This window comes from Salvelinus fontinalis, chromosome 33 (genome assembly GCF_029448725.1).
Source record: "Salvelinus fontinalis isolate EN_2023a chromosome 33, ASM2944872v1, whole genome shotgun sequence".
NCBI lineage: Eukaryota > Metazoa > Chordata > Actinopteri > Salmoniformes > Salmonidae > Salvelinus > Salvelinus fontinalis.
In genome coordinates, this window is record NC_074697.1 from 40,326,443 (window position 1) to 40,345,029 (window position 18,587).

The 18,587-nt window shown below is 45.9% G+C and overlaps 1 protein-coding gene across 2 annotated transcripts in view; it reads left to right on the plus strand.

Annotated features, from left to right (window-relative positions):
- Positions 1-18,587, plus strand: part of LOC129832260 (mitochondrial import inner membrane translocase subunit TIM50) — a 34,494-nt gene that overhangs the window by 1,026 nt on the left and 14,881 nt on the right. The window contains exons 2-7 of one of the 2 annotated variants that reach the window (XM_055896188.1): positions 329-488; positions 1,043-1,074; positions 9,307-9,328; positions 15,488-15,546; positions 16,544-16,663; positions 17,549-17,653. In XM_055896188.1, coding sequence (XP_055752163.1) covers positions 329-488; positions 1,043-1,074; positions 9,307-9,328; positions 15,488-15,546; positions 16,544-16,663; positions 17,549-17,653 — 498 coding nt within the window. Of the gene's footprint in view, positions 1-328; positions 489-1,042; positions 1,075-9,306; positions 9,329-15,487; positions 15,547-16,543; positions 16,664-17,548; positions 17,654-18,587 lie in introns of those variants that run through there. The other variant, XM_055896189.1, reaches the window with a different exon arrangement.

The window sequence follows — 18,587 nt, forward strand, 5'->3', positions numbered from 1 at the left end:
GGTCAGGCAGACCCTCCACGCCCCAACGCATTTCCTGCAGACACACTGATTAATCTTATTGTCACAGTTTAATAACATTGCAGGATATTTTACTTTAACTTGAATCTCAATCTTTTGAATCTACGATCACGGTCTTATATCACTGAGTTTGTTTTTACTGATTTGGCACTACCTGCATGTGTGCACATAATCTCATTTCCCTTTAAATTATTTAAATTCCTTATTTTCCAAGCTATTCTGTATTATAGCTATGTATTCCTAATATAATGTCTAGCTGACTTGTGTGAGGAAATAAAAATGAATCTGACCTGGCTATTTGCTCTGACAGGGCCAGCTCCCTCCAGAAGGGGATGGGGACTCGGAACAGAAGCAGGACCAGGGAGAGGACAAGAAACGGAAGGAGAACACAGCCTATGCCAAGAAGATGGTGATGCGGCTAGCAGGCCTGATGGGGGTAGGGGGTGCGGTCGGCATGGTGTACGTATTCGGTGAGTCCGCCTGTTCCCTCCACTCTGTCAGAGCAGCAGCGTGTCAAGGGCTGACACTGAACCAGTAGCACTAGTGAAGGTCATACTGAAGATAGTGGAGAGATTTGGGACACCCTCTCCTTGCTCGGTGGAATATTTCCTTTTAGAAGGGCATTCTTGGTAACTTGTTTTGAACTTTAGGTGAACGGGCAGATTTGTATACTTACTCGCCTCTCATCTCAATGGTGTAGAATTTTGATTGGCTGTTTCTTTGCACTCGCGTCTTTCTCAAATGTGTTTTCTCAAAATATGCCAGACTGTCATTGCTGTCAGCCTAGATGGATGGTTGAATTGTAGAAGACATGACCGTACTTGTCAAAAGGAATGCTTGAATGTTTCATGAGTCTGTCTCTTTTCTGAAAAGCTTGACACTGCTGTGCCATATGCTTTTCAGAAGTAATTTGAATTGTGAATACATGGCATCTGATGCATGTAATGCAATAAATGTGCATGTTTTTTCAAAGCAAATAGATGTGTAATATTATCATATGTAATGTATTTCTCCCTGTCTACAGGTAGCAATTCAGTGGATGAACAAGGAAACACGGTATGTTTTCATTAAAACATGTTTCGGTGCATGTGGTTTATTGCTTTGTAGGACCAATTATTGAAAAGTAGAGGTGAAAGATTGCCAGATGACGTTATGTAAAAATTCTAAGCAGACTGGCTTGTGCCAGTGGGTTTTAAAGTGTGCAAAATGAAAGGTGGTTACTTCAAGTGACACTTATCACACTTCTCAGGTAGATCCCATGTAGCTTGTTAATTGGTTCAAGCAAGTGCTTGCGGTATGAATTGTTTCCCACAAGGCACATCAGGGACGAGAGGTGTGAGTCTGGGAAGGTGGCTACTTCAAAGAGCACACTTCTTTAAACTTGCAGGTGTGGTCCTGTTGTCTACTTCAAAGGGCACACTTGTCAGCCTACTGTAAATAGTCTGCTAACTGCCAGGGGTTGAAGGTATGGGGTTGAGAAGGTGGGCATTTGAAAAAGCACACTTCTCTCACTTCAAAGGGCACACTTGTCAGGCTGCTGTGAGTGGAGTGTGCCAGGCCTCTTGGTGCTGGATCCCACACCTGTCCCCCTCAGACTGGAGGCGCTGTGTTCATTTGAGGTGTTTGGGTGTCACTGTGAGAAAAGGAGCTGGATCCTGTTCTCATCTCTATGGCTTCCTTTCAGGGACCAGAGGAGCCTACGGTCTGGAACACCTTTCCAAGGCTCAGCCTTCATGATGTGAAATGTCGATCTCTGAGTGAATTGATGTCCAACATTTTTTGAATGAAAACCTTATTATGAGATGACTGGCTACTTACCTAATATTACATTTTTTTGTGCTTACAGCAATGCATCACAATTTTACTATAAGTTACACCCATAATAAGAGGGTAAAATTTAATCCAAAAGCCACCAAAGGAGCCTGTCGCAAGGCGAACATACTGTAGTTGGCCGAGATGACTCTTGTGGTCACTGTCTATTTTTCAGTGGCATTTGTTAAGCCAGGTTCTGTGGAATGAGAACAGGATTTGGGGCAACGTCCTCCGAAGGGCACATGTCTCAGGTAACTGATATGTGCAAGGGGTTAGAGCTGTGGGTTTGGGAACATGGGCACTTCTTTTGGCCCCCCTCATCACCAAGACCCTAGTTTGGTCTTTCATAGTTAAATACCTGTGGCCACATCAAAGGGCACATTTCTCAGGCTGCTGTGATTTGAGGGATGTAGGCCTTACGTGATGTGTGGCCTTCTGCCACAGGTTAGAGGTGAGGGTTTGGGAAGGTGTGCACTTGAAACAGCCCAGTTATCTTACTTCAAAGGGCACACTTGTCAGGCTGTTGTGAGTGGAGTGTGCCAGACCTCTTAGTGCTGGATCCCACACTTGTTCCCTTAGACTGGAGGAGCTGTGTCAATTGGCGGTCTTTGGGTGTCACTGTGAGAGAAGGAGCTGGATCCTGTTCTCATCTCTAGGGCTTCCTCTCAGGAACCAGGAGAGCCTAACGTGAACGTCTGGCCCACCTGTCCAATGGAAGAGTCCCAAGGTAGATTAAGGCACTTACATACCAAGGCCAGTCATGTACAGCCACATATTTGGGCTTTGCATTCATCAGTAGGTTCTAAGGCTGAACATGCTAGTGAAAACTTGACTAGTCATCTACCTTCGAGTTTCTGTGGGGAGGAAATGAGGTGTTCATTCTGCCTGTGTGACATCAGTAGCTCTACAGCCAAGTCTTAGGTTGTGGTCGCTTTGGATTTGGTCCTGTTTGGTCAGATGACATCCTGGTCTGCGGTTCTACACCTCTGGCACACTTCCTCATGAAGTGTTGCCCGTCATGTCCTGCCTTAAGTGAGACTAAGTTTCCAAAGGGCACACTTTTCAGGAGATTGTGGTCTGTGGGAATAGGGCACTTCAAAGAGCACACTTATTTCACTTCTGATGCCCCGTTGTTCACTTTACAGTTGAAGCTTGTTCCCACTTCAAAAGGCACACTTGTTAGACTGAGTTGTGGCCCTCTGCCAGGGGTTAGAGCTCTGGGTTTGGAACTTTGGGTAGGTGAGCACTTAAGAGTACACTTTCCTCACCCATCACCCACTTCAAAGGGCTCTTGTGTGCACACTTGTCAGGCTGCTGTGAGTGGAGTGTGCCAGGCCTCTTGGTGCTGGATCCCACACCTGTCCCCTCAGACTGGAGGCGCTGTGTTCATTTGAGGTGTTTGGTTATCACTGTGAGAAAAGGAGCTGGACCCTGTTCTCATCTCTATAGCTTCCTCTCAGGAACCAGAGGAGACTAACAGCAGACAGGTGTTCCAGACATTAGAGTGCAAAGGTAGATTCATGCAGCTACATTTCAAGGCCGGTCTTGAACATCGGCATATTTTTGTCTTTGGATTAATGCAGTTGCCACAAGGTTCTAAGGCTGAACATGACTAGTCATGCTTTTACTAGCATCTACACCGAGTGTCTGGGGGGATAAAATAAGGAGGTGCTCATTTTTGTACTGAGTGACATCAGTATCTCTAAAACCTTATCGTAGGTCAAGTAGCATTTCGATTGGGCTCTGTTTGGCTCCCATTTTCCCCTGTTCAAATTAGATTAAACTGTCTTGGAATATGAGAACAATTTTGTCATTCCAGGGCAGTGGTCACCAACCGGTCAATCACGTTCTTCAAGGCATTCCTTGTTTAAAATAAATAAATAAAAATGATTATGATCCCTATTAGCTGAGGCCAATGACCAGAGAGTGTCAAATACAGCAAAGAACTGCTGTTTTAATGATTGCGTTCATGTCTAAGTTTTTATTCAGCACTGTCAACACTGTTTTTGTTCAACACTATTACAAAACATAAAAGTGCTTGTCCCTACTACAAGGGTATTGATAGCCCTGCAATTTTTATTAATTGTAGCTCGTTGTGTCTTTTTAATATCGAGAAGAGAAATATTTCACTTTCTCTGGTCCTAGGAACAACCTGAATTTGTGCATGAGGCTGATGTGGTGCGATTTGAGTTTTGCCATCAGGTGGAAGACGGTGTCCCCTCTGGTCAGTCTACCCCTGTTTAGACTAATGCCATGTTCAAAACATCTGGGAAGTTGGAAATCTCCCACTTCAGTGCATTCAAGACAACTGGGTACTCCGGGGGAAAGAAACAAGATCTGACTGGGGGGGGATATTTTGGAACGGTCATCAAACTTGGAATTTCAAGTTTGAAACTCACATCTTTCTAGAGCTCTGATTTTCCGACCTGAATATCCCGGACGTCATGATTTGACCTAGGTTTTATTTATTTTTTAACAGAGTTCCCATTTGTCTTGAAAGCACCATGACCATCCGCTGCAGGTACCATCAGTCCAGCAAATTATTTGCAGATTTCAATTTACCCTCTGCTGTGCCTCGCAAGTGCTACACCAACTGATCTACTTTATCAAAGCTTGAGTTTTAAAATATAATATGGTCTATAATGAGCAATATTGATAGGCCAGGCATTTAGCCAATATGCTGCGATGTATTAGGCCTACTGCACAAACCTCATGCCTACAGAACTGTTTTTATTAGGTTCATGTTAAGTCATGTTTAATAATTTTGAGCAGTAGATCTCTGCTTGCTTTTTGTTTGTGAAGGTGATCTTGACTGGGTGACCACTGCTCTAGAGTTTGGACTAGGTTGTGCTGCATGTGCAAAACAGATGAGTGCATTTTGGAACTTGGTAGTGACAACAAATTCTCATTCATTTCACTAGCTAGAGCAACATCTTTTATAATGGGATTTGCCCTTCACCAGTGTGTTGCTGTGAGGGTCTATGTTCTCATGCATCCATATTGTACACGGCTATCAGTGTGGGAACTATTTTCATCTCTCAGAGCAATGAGTGGCCACCTCTGTTTGGTGAGAGTTCCCATGGCCATCCTGTAGCTGGTTTGGGAACAGGGCCTGCCCCTGGTCTCCCAGGCCTCTGCCCCATTGTTGTGCCGAGGTGTGAATTACCCCTAAATGAGCATTCGCACACCTCGTACCCTGTCAACCTCCTCTGAAAGTCCAATTTGGAAGACCCAAGTCTTCTTATAACACAGAGCAGTGAATTAACTTATAACAAGTGGTTCTTGAGAGTGATGGTTTAATGGGCAAAACAATCTGTTCTAGCAAGATTCTATGTGTTTTTATAGTTCCATATTTAGCTCTTTGCGATTAACCATGACTATCATGCAATTACATTAATTAGGCAAATTATATTATCTGAGACAGGGCACTTACATAAGATCAATTAATGAATGATTTGTTCATGAATTTCAACAAATTTCCTGAACTGACTCAAACCCTGACTAGCTTACGTGACACTATTGGTTTAGGAAAGGAGACCGGAGATGCTGGACACTGTGCTAGACACTACCGACATAGGGGTTGATACGACTCAGTCATTTGCCTGCCTTCCTTTCCTAAGCATAAGCTTATGTCTGACTGAGATGTCTAGTGTTTTAAGAGGATAGCACCCGATTCCAAGGTTGGCTTCTAGCAAAGTACATCTTAAGGGCTCTACACAGTCTACGTAAATGGAGCTGAAGGAGATCCGTTTGCATCACATTCCAAAGATTCTGTCAGCAGCCAACCTTGGAATCCGGAGCGATCCTCTTAAAACAACTCTAGGCCTATTTTATTCTCCTTACACAGCCACAAGAGGGCACACTTGGTCGACTTCATGGCTGTGTTTACTTACCTCTTCCCCACTGGCCCATCCCCTTACCTTTGCCCTAATATACAGGTTTACCTGGCACATTATGAAACTAAGCTGATTGCCAGTCTGCTTTATCAGCTGTTAATTTAACCTTTATTTAACTAGGCAGGTCACTTAAGAACAAATTCTTATTTACCAAAAGGCTTCCTGCGAGGACGGGGGGCCTGGGATTAAAATAAATTACTAAATACAATATAAATAAAGGACAAAACACACAACATGGAGACCTAAGACAACAACATAGCAAGGCAGCAACACATGACAACACAACACATGACAACACAGCATGGTAACAACACAACAACAACATGGTAGCAGCACAACATGGCATAAACATTATTGGGCACAGTCAACAGCACAAAGGTCAAGAAGGTAAAGACGACAATACATCACACAAAGCAGCCACACCTGTCAGAGTGTCTGTGATTGAGTCTTTGAAAGAAGAGATTGCGAAAACTGTCCGTTTTTTGTTCTGGCTCATTCCAGTCACTAGCTGCAGCAAACTGAAAAAAGGAGCGAACCAGGGATGTGTGCTTTGGGGACGTTTAACAGAATGTGACTGGCAGAACAGGTTTTGTATGCTGAGGATGAGGGCTGCAGTAGATATCTCAGATAGGGGGGAGTGAGGCCTAAGAGGGTTTTATAAATAAGCCTCAACCAGTGGGTCTTGCAACGGGAATAAAGAGATACCAGTTTACAGCGGAGTATAGAGTGCAGTGATGTGTCCTATAAGGAGCGTTGGTGGCAAATCTGATGGCCGAATGGTAAAAAACATCTAGCCGCTCGAGAGCACCCTTACCTGCCAATCTATAAATTACGTCTCCGTAATCTAGCATGGTCAGGATGGTCATCTGAATCAGGGTTAGTTTGGCAGCTGGGGTGAAAGAGGAGCGATTACGATAGAGGAAACCAAGTCTAGATTTAACTTTATTCTGCAGCTTTGATATGTGCCGAGAGAAGGACAGCACCGTCTAGCCATACTCCCAAGTACTTGTATGAGGTGACTACCTCGAGGTCTAAACCCTCAGAGGTAGTAATAACACATGTGGGAAGAGGGGCATTAGTCTTACCAAACCACATGACCTTTGTTTTGGAGGTGTTCAGAACCAGTTAAAGGGTAGAGAAAGCTTGTTCGACACTTAGAAAGCTTTGTTGTAGAGCATTTAACACAAAATCATGGGAGGGGCCAGCTGAGAATAAGACTGCATCGTCTGCATATAAATGGATGAGAGAGCTTCCTACTGCCTGAGCTATACTGTTGCTGTAAATTGAGAAGATTGTGGGGCCTAGGATTGAGCCTTCAGGTACTCCCTTGGTGACAGGCTATGGCTGAGACAGCAAATTTTCTGACTTTATACACTGTACTCTTAGAGGTGTAGTTAGCAAACCAGGGCGAAGACCCCTCAGACACCAATACTCCTTAGCCGGCCCACAAGAATGGAATGGTCTACCGTATCAAAAGCTATGGTCAATAGAAATAGCAGCACAATATTGCTTAGAATCCAGGGCAATGGTGACATCATTGAGGACCTTTTTAAGGTTGCAGTGACACGTCCATAACCTGAGCGGACACCAGATTGCATACCCGAGAGAATAATATGGGCATCACGACAGCAAGCCGGTTGATTATTGACAAGTTTTTCCAACACTTTTGATAAACGGGGAAAAATAGAAATGGGCCTATAACAGCTAGGATCAGCTTGATCTCCCCCTTTAAATAAAGTACGAACTGTGGCTGCCTTACAAGCAATGGGAACCTCCCCAGAAAGGAGAGGGGCGTGGCGATGATAGGGGCAGCAACCTTAAAGAAAGGGTCTAAACCATCTGACCCAGATGTTTTTTGGGGGGGGGATCAAGTTAAGGAGCTCCTTTAGCACCTCGGACTCAGTGACTGCCTGCAGGGAGAAACTTTGTAGCGGGGCAGGGGAAAAAGAGGGAGAAGCATCAGGGATAGTCACTTTCGAAGGGGTGGGAGATGAGGAAATGTTGGACATACAAGGAGGCATGGCTTGAGACAAATAGGAATCCTGACTTAATAAAGTGGTGATTTTAAAGAGCTCAGCCATGTGCTTCTTTCTTGTCAGTAACAACCACATCAATATTAAGGGACATGGGGTCCAAACCCTAACCCGGAAGACGCTGGGCCAGTTGTGCGCAGCCCGATCACGGCCGTTTGTGATACAGCCTGGAATTGAACCAGGGTCTGTAGTGACACCTCTAGCACTGAGATTCAGTGCTAGAGGTGTCGGCCTTCCCCAACGCAGTAATGACCAACACAGTGAACTGGATCACTGATCAAATGATCTACGTTTATATAAGAAAAACTCATAACCATGCACAGGCAGCAGGGGGTGTAGTTGAGCAGTGTCTCTTCAACCACTGCAAACCCCTCAGGACAGCCTTGATAGGGAGGGAGGGGTGTTGAGGGGGATGAAACAGCTCCAGTCTACCCCATCGGTTCCCATGTAGTGGCCCCAGCGTGCAGCATGTGGTGTCCCACTCGGCCCCCGGCTGGCTCTCTCTCTCTGTCTTGGGCAGGCAGACCCCCAGGTGGGCCAGGCCAGGGACCTGCTGGCAGATGCAGCTGAATATTCATCAGCTGGGAGATTAATTGGTGGGTGTGCTGCTGAAAGTGTTACTGCGAGGGAGGGGCCAGGTCTAACACGTAAGCATGACAGCATGTAATGCACAGAGACAAGCGACAGGGGCTCCCGAGTGGGGCTGCGGTCTAAGGCACTGAATCTCAGTGCTAGAGGTGTCACTACAGACCGGCTGTATCACAACCGGCCGTGATCGGGCGGCGCACAATTGGCCCAGTGTCGTCCGGGTTAGGCCGTCATTGTAAATAAGAATTTGTTTTTAACTGACTTGCCTAGTTAAATAAATATCTATATACTGGACACTACTACACAGTGCACGATGCCTGGACAGCCCAGCATCTGTGTGGAGAGTAGAACGTGAGTGGTTTGGACGGTCTTGGTGTCTGTGCGCTCAAGGAGAAAACGGCGGGCTCTTTTTAAAAATGTTGGTACCTTACTCTCTTATAAACAGTTCTTAAGCAGGGACTATGTCAAACATGGGTACAGTATTGATGTTTAGATTAGGGGTCGGCAACAGGTGGCCCCTGGGCCGAAACCGGTCTGCGAGTGATTAACATTTTTGTTCAAAAGACTAAAATCAGCAGTAATTCAGCTAAAAAGGTGTTTTTAATTGAGGTAATCTGTTCCCAAGTATCCCCACAAACAAAGTGTGATCGTGTTTCAAGGTATGAAATTATTATTTTCAGATACTCTCTATTTTGGCTTAGTTGTGGTCAATTTGCAGTGTACAAATGATTGTAATTTTCTGGTCCCCTCAACCATTTGCGCTGAGAAATCGACCTGCGTCTGAATCTAGTTGCCTACCCCCGGTGTAGATGCATAGAGAGATGTCATGTTATTTACCTTATGCATTAGGCCATAGTGTAATGCATGCCAAGTTCTGTCAACAGTACCATCTGACACTGACTTTGCATTCACTAGTGTGTGAAGTGGACTATTTCTCATCTTCCTTCTGTCTTTTACAGATTCCAGATGAGTTTGACAACGGTGAGTTGTTTTCCTATTTTGTTTGACAATACCTGTGGTATTTTGGAGAGGTTCTTTTCTCAAAGTTGAGTTAGCTTAGAGATAAGCGTTTTATTAATTCCCCCTTGTTCTCCGAGGCTTTTGGCATACCTCTGCCTCCCCATAAATCTGGTCCTGGGCTGTAAATGGATCTCGAGTCACATAACTGATGTAATCTTTTTATAGCTGATGTAAAGGCTACGTAAACATGGAGTAACAAGGTTCAGACAGCTGTTGGTGGTTAACTTGTGAAGTCTTCGTCTCATTTAGTTTCACCTTAGATTTGTCAATAAAAAGGTGTGATGTTGAGTGCTGTTTGTTTGCACACTCAGGCAGACCTCTAGCATTCTAATACCCAACATATCCATACATCGTTTACAACTTGACCACCGATTTTCACCCATTCACTGACAGGGGTCCAGATGAGCCCCCCCCCCCCCCCGGCTTGCCTGTTCTGCTGTTAGCCTAGGACGAAGGGAGGGGGGCGTTTGATCAATCAACCCACTGAGAAATGCCACCTTGCAGGCGTCCCACACCCAACGTACTTGCAATGCCAACCGCCCCCCCCCAATTCTGTGTGCGACTACCACCCTGTACCCACCCAGCCGATAACCAACTCCCCCATATGCCTCTGTCATCCCTATAAACTGCCAGGCTGACAACCTGGTGAAAAGGGCCTCATAAGACCGACAAACAGGAAGATGGACATTTGATAGTTTTTCTCCATTTTTAATTTAATAGTATTAAAACACATTGGTTTCCCCAATAGATTTGTAGTCCTAGCTGTGTGTTTCATTGGTATTTTGATTGACATCTTCTCTCTCCCCTCTGAGTGCACGTTTGGCCAGTGTGGAGCTGAGAGGGAATGTGTAGCGTTCTAGGACTGGCTATGCTGTTGAAATGACAGAGCAGGGGGACTGAGTCGTGAGGTGCCTCCCCTCTCTGCTTCAAAGCTATGCTAATGCTGGGGACAGCTGTGGCACTTTTCCAGAAGTGTTGATTTTTATAAATGCTTAACAATCACCCTGTTATACCAATAATTGCTTCATTAATTCTTCACACTGTCACGCTCCCCAAAGTCCTCTGTCTCTATCTGGCACTGCTGCTGCGTCCCTTTATTTCCGTCAGTGTCCAGAGTGCTGCTTCGGCTGCTGCTGTTATTGGCCAGCCCTGATGCACCCACAGCGTTCAATACCCCTAATGAAGGCCATTGATGGTATAAGGGGCCCACGGGGGAGCGTAGAGGGAGCATTCCAGCCCCCTGCCCACGCTCCCCTCCACCCCAAGTGGCAGAAGGCTAGTGGAGGGGATTGGGGGGGCAGCCTGGATGGGTCCTCAGGGACCCGGGGCGATGAGGTCAGGCGTGCTCGTCCAGATCCGTGTCGCCATGCCAAGTGATGGTATTCAGAGCCAGGGGCGTTATGCTGAGGAGGAGTGTTGGACGCTGTGGCGGTGATGATCTCCCCAAAGACCACGCTGTTGAGGTCACACCGGGGTGTGACAAGTGCAGGACTGCTTTCAAAATACTCACTGAGGTTGGAAGTTGTTGATTTCTCCTAGTGTGTACTGTGGGTCTATGAAACGGTCTTGATGCAGTATGGAATCAATCAGTACACAGACCAGATGTTTTGTGTTTAGGGGGAGAGAAAATACATTTTTATCTTCAAGCACTATTATTAGGCTTAAATAACTGACTTGTGATTTTGGGAAGCGTATCAAGACTTGGAAGACCTGATCTCTTTCGGTCCATTTTCTCACATCATTCATCCTCCCATGTGTCCCAGTTAGTATCCTGCAGCTAGGATCCTCAGAGCCCGTATTTGGCTTTGACTTGATGAGGGGCCGTTCTGTACGACCTCCATGTTTGTTTGCTCGCTCTGACAGACTTACAGCCCCTAGGAGGATAGAGACCACCAGTGCTCCAAACAAACAAACTAACCAATCCAGCCTGTCTCCTACATCTACTGGCTCAACCAATAGCCTATGTCCCTAAACAGATACTCCAATAGAGCCCCACCGCAAAGAGCGAGGCCCGGACGACCGTTTGTCACGGCCCAAGAAAGAAGCGATTGACAGCGCGGGCCGAAAAGCAAGAGCCCCCCCCCCCCCCCCCCCCCCCAAAAAAAAGAGAACCGGGAGAAGAAAGGCAATTGAGTAATAATGGCCTTAAGCAAACTAGCGGAGCATATGCCACCCCGGTCGTGGATTAAAGGAGGCCTTTGTTGTGTCCGGAGGCACGGCCATTGATCTTTCTCGCCCTTCCTCCTTTCCTCCCCCGTTCCCTCCCTACTTCTCGCCTGTTTAAATGGACATCCCTTCCGAGAGCAACGTAGCCTTTCCACTGGCCGCAATGGCCTGCTTCTATTACACTGGCAAACAAGGTTAGGACAAGAGGCTGCCTGACCAGAGTGCTGCTGCTTGTCAAAGCCTTTTCTGGGGGCCTTTGTTTTTCGTTAGTTTGTAACGGTCTTCCTTTCAGAGTTGATGTCAGTCCCAACTGTTTTTGCCATAATGGGAGTTCTGCTTTTGATAAGACTGAATGTGATCACAGTCATAGTGACAGCCAACAGTTACCAACGGAGAAAATGCAATGCCTATGTCCCTGACTTGCCATATAGATCCTTTGCCGCTTCGAGGTAGCTTCCCCACCTCTCACATAATTTGAGGACCCACTGTGGCCTGGCTGACACATTAATCTCGTCACCATCCTTTACCTGTCATCCTCCTTTCAATTTCACCCCACCACTACCAACCCCCAGCCCCTTTATTACCATGAAAGCGTTCCTTGATCCATCCTATCCTCACAGTGAGGCACAAACACAGGGGCACGCGCACAGACACGAACGTATTACACATTTTGCGCACACATACTTGCATGCATACACATACACACGCCTCGGCAACCCCCGTCCCTCTCCAGGGGGTTGTAACGATCACCACCCACCCCCAGCCTGGCTTGGCTCTGCTTTCCCAGGGGAGAGGTTTGTCAACAGGGCCTGTCACAGTCCCACGCTCTCTGGAGGAGTATGTTCCGCCCAGGCCTTATAAAACACACATACGCAGGCAGGCCGGAGGGGTAGGGGGTGTTTCACCAGCGCACCCACTCCCAGGCCTGCTATTACTGGGCTGGGGGACCCAGAGGGGCCTGCCTGGTTATACACACTGGCCGGATGCTATAGGCCCATAGAGAGTCACTCCATCTCTCTCACTCCGTCTCTGTCCCAAAGGACTTCACATCCCAGAGGTCCCTGGCTGCATGCTTTAGCTGAGTGGAGAACTAACCCCATAGCATCTGCCATCAAATTGCTGAGATGTTATCTGTTGGGACCAATGCTGCAGTCCCCTACAGAGATGCCTTTCTTAAAGCAGCAATCAGCTGTAGATACAATAAAGCAGTCTCCCTGGTTCGTTAAAAAGCTGGAGAATTTTAACCACTCTAAATTCAGCTAGGGATGCGAGGACTAACCATCCATGATATTAAAATGATAGTTTTAACCATGTTTTGAGGCTGTCATTTTTTTGTTTACTAACATTTTGTTTACTAACATTGGAGTAAAACAAGCTTATTTTAGATTCTGATGGGAAATGACTGAACTTAGCTCATGACGTATTTGTATGTTATATTCCTCAAGAATGAATGGGTATATATCATTTATGTCTAAAAATGTATACTGAACAAATATGAATGCAACAATTTCAGACTTTTACTGAGTTTCAGTTCATATGAGGAAATCAGTCAATTTTAAATAAATTCATTATGCCCTAATCTATGGATTTCACATGACTGGGTAACACCCCCTGGGCTCCCGAGTGACTTAGACCGCTGCGCCACTGCATCTCCGTGCTAGACGCGTCACTACAGACACCCTGGTTCGAATCCAGGCTGTATCACAACCGGACGAGATTGGAAGTCCCATAGGGTGGCACAGAATTGGCCCAGCGTTGTCCGGGTTTGGCCAGTGTAGGCTGTCATTGTAAATAAGAATTTGTTCTTAACTGAATTGCCTAGTTAAATAAAGGGTAACTTCTCTGCGCTACGGATCCCTTTAGCGGGATAATTTTCCTAAACAACCGCTGAATTGCAGGGCGCAAAATATTACTAAAAATATTTATAATCATGTAATCACAAGTGAAATATACCAAAACACAGCTTAGGTTGTTGTTAATCCACCTATCGTGTCAGATTTTGAAAATATGCTTTGCAGCGAAAGCAATCCAAGCTTTTGTGAGTGTATCAATCAATGCTAGAACAGCTAGCCCCAAATTAGCATGGTCAAGAAAGTCAGAAAAGCAATAAAATGAATCGCTTACCTTTGATAATCTTCGGGTGTTTGCACTCACGAGACTCCCAGTTACACAATAAATGTTATTTTTGTTTGATAAATATGACTTTTATAACAAAAAAACGCCATTTGGGTTGCGCGTTATGTTCAGAAAACCAAAGCCTTGTTCCGTTCGATGAAAATTCCAAAAAGTATCCGTAATGTTCGTAGAAACATGTCAAATGTTTTTATAATCAATCCTCAGGTTGATTTTAACAAACATAATCGATAATATTTCGACCGCAACCTATTCAATAAAAGAGAAAGAAAATGGAGAGCTACCCCTCTCGCACGCAGGAACTAATCAAAGGACACCTGACTCGTTTTGAAAATAAAAGCCTGAAACTATGTCTAAAGCCTGATCACAGCCTGAGGAAGCCATTGGAAAAGGAATATGGTTGATACCCCTTTAAATGGAAGAAAGACAGGCAAGAAAAATAAAAAACTACTTCCGGGTTAGATTTCCTCAGGTTTTCGCCTGCAGAATCAGTTTTGTTATACTCACAGACAGTATTTTGACAATTTTGGAAACTTTGGAGTTTTCTATCCTAATCTGTAGATTATATATTTTACATTTTTACATTTTAGTCATTTAGCAGACGCTCTTATCCAGAGCGACTTACAGTAGAGTGCATACATTTTATTACATTTACATACTGAGACAAGGATATCCCTACCGGCCAAACCCTCCCTAACCCGGACGACGCTATGCCAATTGTACGTCGCCCCACGGACCTCCCGGTTGCGGCCGGCTGCGACAGAGCCTGGGCGTGAACCCAGAGACTCTGGTGGCGCAGCTAGCACTGCGATGCAGTGCCCTAGACCACTGCGCCACCCGGGAGGCCCAGGGTTATATGCATATTCTACGATCTGGACCTGAGAAATATTCCGTTTACCTTGAACGTTATTAAAAAACTTTTTTTTTTAAATCTGACCCCTAGCGTCAAGAGGTAAATAAATAAAAATCTGTTAGTCACAGATACTTAAAATAAATGGGCCTCAGGATCTCGTCACTATTTTTGTGCATTCAAATTGCCATTGATCAAATGCTGTTGTGTTCGTTGTCCATATCTTATGCCTGCAAATACCATAACCCCACTTGCCATCATGGGGCACTCTGTTCACAATGTTGACATCAGCAAACCGCTCGCCCACACGTGGTCTGCAGTTGTGAGGCCGGTTGGACGTACTGCCAAATTCTCTAAAATGACATTGGAGGCGGCTTATGGCAGAGAAATGAACTTTCAATTCTCTAGCAATAGCTCTGGTGGACATTCCTGCAATCAGCATGCCAACTGCATGCTCCCTCAACTTGTGACATGCACATTTTAGTGGCCTTTTGTCCCCTGCTCAAGGTGCACTTGTGTAATGATCATGCTGTCTTGTCAGCTTCTTGATATGCCACATCTGTCAGGTGGGTGGATTATTTTGGCGAAGGAGACATGCTCATTACCAGGGATGTAAACAAATTTGTGCATCAAATTTCAGGGAAATAAGCTTTTCGTGTTTGTGGAACGTTTTCTTAGATTTCTTTTAAAATTTCAGCTCATTAAACATGGGACAACACTTTACATGTTTTATATTTTGGTTCAGTGTATGTAGAAACTGCTGATTGCCCCCTTTTTTAAAATTGTCATACATTAGGACTACAGCTATGTACATTCTACCAGCACCGGAGTTGGCTTGAGATGCTCAATAACTCCTATGGCCAATACATACATGCACCACAACTCCCCTTAGGCTAAGTGTTCAGTCTTGAGTATGGCGTGTTGAGAAACGATGCTCGCTCCACACTGTTTATAGCTGATCTCTCTTACAGACGCACCGGTTATCCAGCAGTTGAGAAGGACGTTGAAGTATTTCCAAGACTACAGACAGGTGGGTGATAAGAAACGAACACAAGACGGTTAAAACGGCCTTTGCCACTCCCACTGTTCAATGTAACCTGATCAATGGATGGCTCCACTCTACAGTTGGTAGTATTTGCTATGTGGCTGATCTAGTCAGTCTTTATCTCCAGAGGCTGGTGTGGTTGATTCAGGGTGCTAGAATAGAAGGTCCTTTTCCACTAAACCCCTAGGTTAACTGCTGGATTGGGATAGTTACACTGGGAGCCATGTTAGGCTGCTTTTCTGTCTTTACTGAAGCAGGTGCAGCCAGACTGCTTAGAGCAGGAAGGCCTCTCTGCATGGGCCTGCAGCTGCCGTTCAGTTAGACCCCCCCTCCATCCACCCACACACCAAAATCCATCTCCCTCGTAGCGCTTTGATCTCTTCAATGGAGCGTGAACAGCCCCCTGTCTCCGTGTGTGTGTGTGTACACACGAGCGCACACCCTTTCCCCCCCCTGCATATTGACAACACACACACCCTCTCCTTCCTGGCCTCTGGTCTCTTGAACATGTCAGTTCTCTCTTCCACGCGTTCCATCTCCCTCTTGCAGCTGGTTCTTACAGGATTCTGGTTTTCTGGGGTTTGCAGTGATGAGGCCAGCTAAGAGCAAACTAATGAAATAAGGAAGCGGACTACCATCTTATAACGCTCCTACATTCCCACATAAGCAGCCAAATACAATCCCCTCCAATTTTACTCCTGCGAGCCGGGAGTGATGGCCTCCGTGTGTTTTACTGCAACTTGCTTGTGACCATGTTGACATTAGACTAGTCTTCAACTCTTAGGAAAACACCCTTATGAAGGACCTCAAGTATTAAAGGGATAGGCCTCGTTCACCACAAAATACAAATTGCCTACTTTTTTATTTATTTATTGGAGCTTGGCTGTTATCAATTGACCCACATAGTTCTGATGATGTGCCACTTGTTCCTCCCACTGCAGCCATGTGTAGTTGTGTGACGACGTCATATCTGTGCCCCCAGATGATCATTGAGCCCACGAGCCCCAAGCTGCTTCCTGACCCCCTGAGGGAGCCCTACTACCAGCCTCCCTACACCCTGGTCCTGGAGCTCACAGATGTCCTGCTGCACCCCGAGTGGTCGGTACGTACCACCTCCACCTCACCCTGGCCTCCTGGTACCAGTGACTAGTTGGGTGACCTGGATGCCTTCTCTCAGTATAGCCAAGAACACAACAAGATAAAACATGTATCAAGTCATTCCTTGGGTTTTGATAGTACATTAATCATTCATAAGTAGAATAGTTTTTTTGTTGTTTACTTAGGATTTTACCTCAGCCTCCCCCGTCCCTCTGTGGGTGGCCATCTGGCCTGTAGGTCGTTGGGGGCCCACCACCTGTTTACCTCCACTATCTGTAAAGACCCTCCCATTACCTGTGGCTTCCACCTGGCCCCCTCAACCTGTCCCACCACTACTCTAACACCACCTGCCCCTCCTACCTGAGACCCTCCTACCTGAGACCTTACCTACTTGTCCTTACCTGAGTGGTATCATACTCCCTCCCCCCTACGAGTGGCGCGTGCATAGACAGGTGCGGACGTAAACCGACACCAGCAGACAGCCACCTGGCGGCCCTGCACAGGCTTTGATTTCTGAAGAAAAGACCACAAGTGGCCCAGGAGGTCATCCAAACGCTTCATCTGCCATAAGCTCCTCCGTTTAGGCTGTGGAAAAAACAAAAATGTATGCCTGTGAATATACCACTTTATAACGTGACGACAAACTAATGAATCAATCGTTCACTGGTTATTTGTGCATTTATGTGGATTGGATAGTGGCTGTCAAAAGATACTCTAAATATAACGCTCTATAACACGATAAACTGATTTTTAAATGGATTATTCACTGACTATTTTTGTGGATAGCTTTCAGTGAGTATTCCAGCCATAATACACGTAACCCATTGTAGTTGGGAGTAGTTAGTATGTCTTTTAGCATGTGAAGTGGACTGGTTTGTTCTCCCCACAGCTGGCTACAGGCTGGCGCTTCAAGAAGAGGCCAGGCATCGACTACCTGTTCCAGCAGCTAGCCCCTCTCTACGAGATAGTCATCTTCACTGCAGAAACAGGCATGGTGAGTGACATCACTCTGCAACACGAGGGTTTGAACGCTCGGGCCAATGAGGACTTTTACAAGATCTTGTCACAGTGTTATTGTACCGTCATTGTTTCAAGTAACACTTTGCAATTCGTATGTTGACGAATAGTCTTCTTTGAGCCAGAATTTCCCTTAAATCCCCCACTCACCCTTTTGTACCTTTCTGACCTTCCCGTGCCAATCAACACTGCAATTCTATAGGTGTTGCAACGGACAAATCATTAACTGCTACCATGTGTCACATTTCAGTGAAGAAGCATTCTGGATTGGTTAAGGCGTAGACCTGCCTGCCTCACTTACCTACCAGACACCTGCCACAGCCTCCCTCCACCACAGCCAATCAGGGCCGCTCTTACCGCTGGGTGTTGCTTGTAACGTTTGTTGTGACTGCACCTGTCGCCTCCTCGATTCCCCTGTAGACCTTTGTTCTAATGGTCACCTCAAAACAAATCCATGACGTTTGAATGTGTGATGCCAGTCAACTCTCACTGACTCTTCATCTCAAACAACATCCCTAGTGTTGTTGCGTCTTTGACTTTTTTTGTTTTGGCACCAATACGCCTCGCCCCTATTGTTTGTCCTAACAACCTACGTCTTGGCCGACAGGCGAGCTCAGAATGGGTTTCCTTTTGGGCTCCAAAGGCCCCTTTTATTCATGCCGACATGTATATGCAAATGAGCCATGCTCCGCTCAGGGTCTAATTGGCCCCTTGTTTAGATGGGGGACTGTGTTTTGTTTTCTCTCGGTGAAGGTCAGCCTCAGTGTTGTTGACCTGCAGCAGTGACTGTGCCAAGTCAAACTGAAGTCTGTTCTGTAACTCCGCTAGCTGCAGATTGCCCTACGGAGTATGGATCATTAACCCATCCAAGTTTCCTGTGCTTCACATTGCCACACGTATTCTCCACCTGC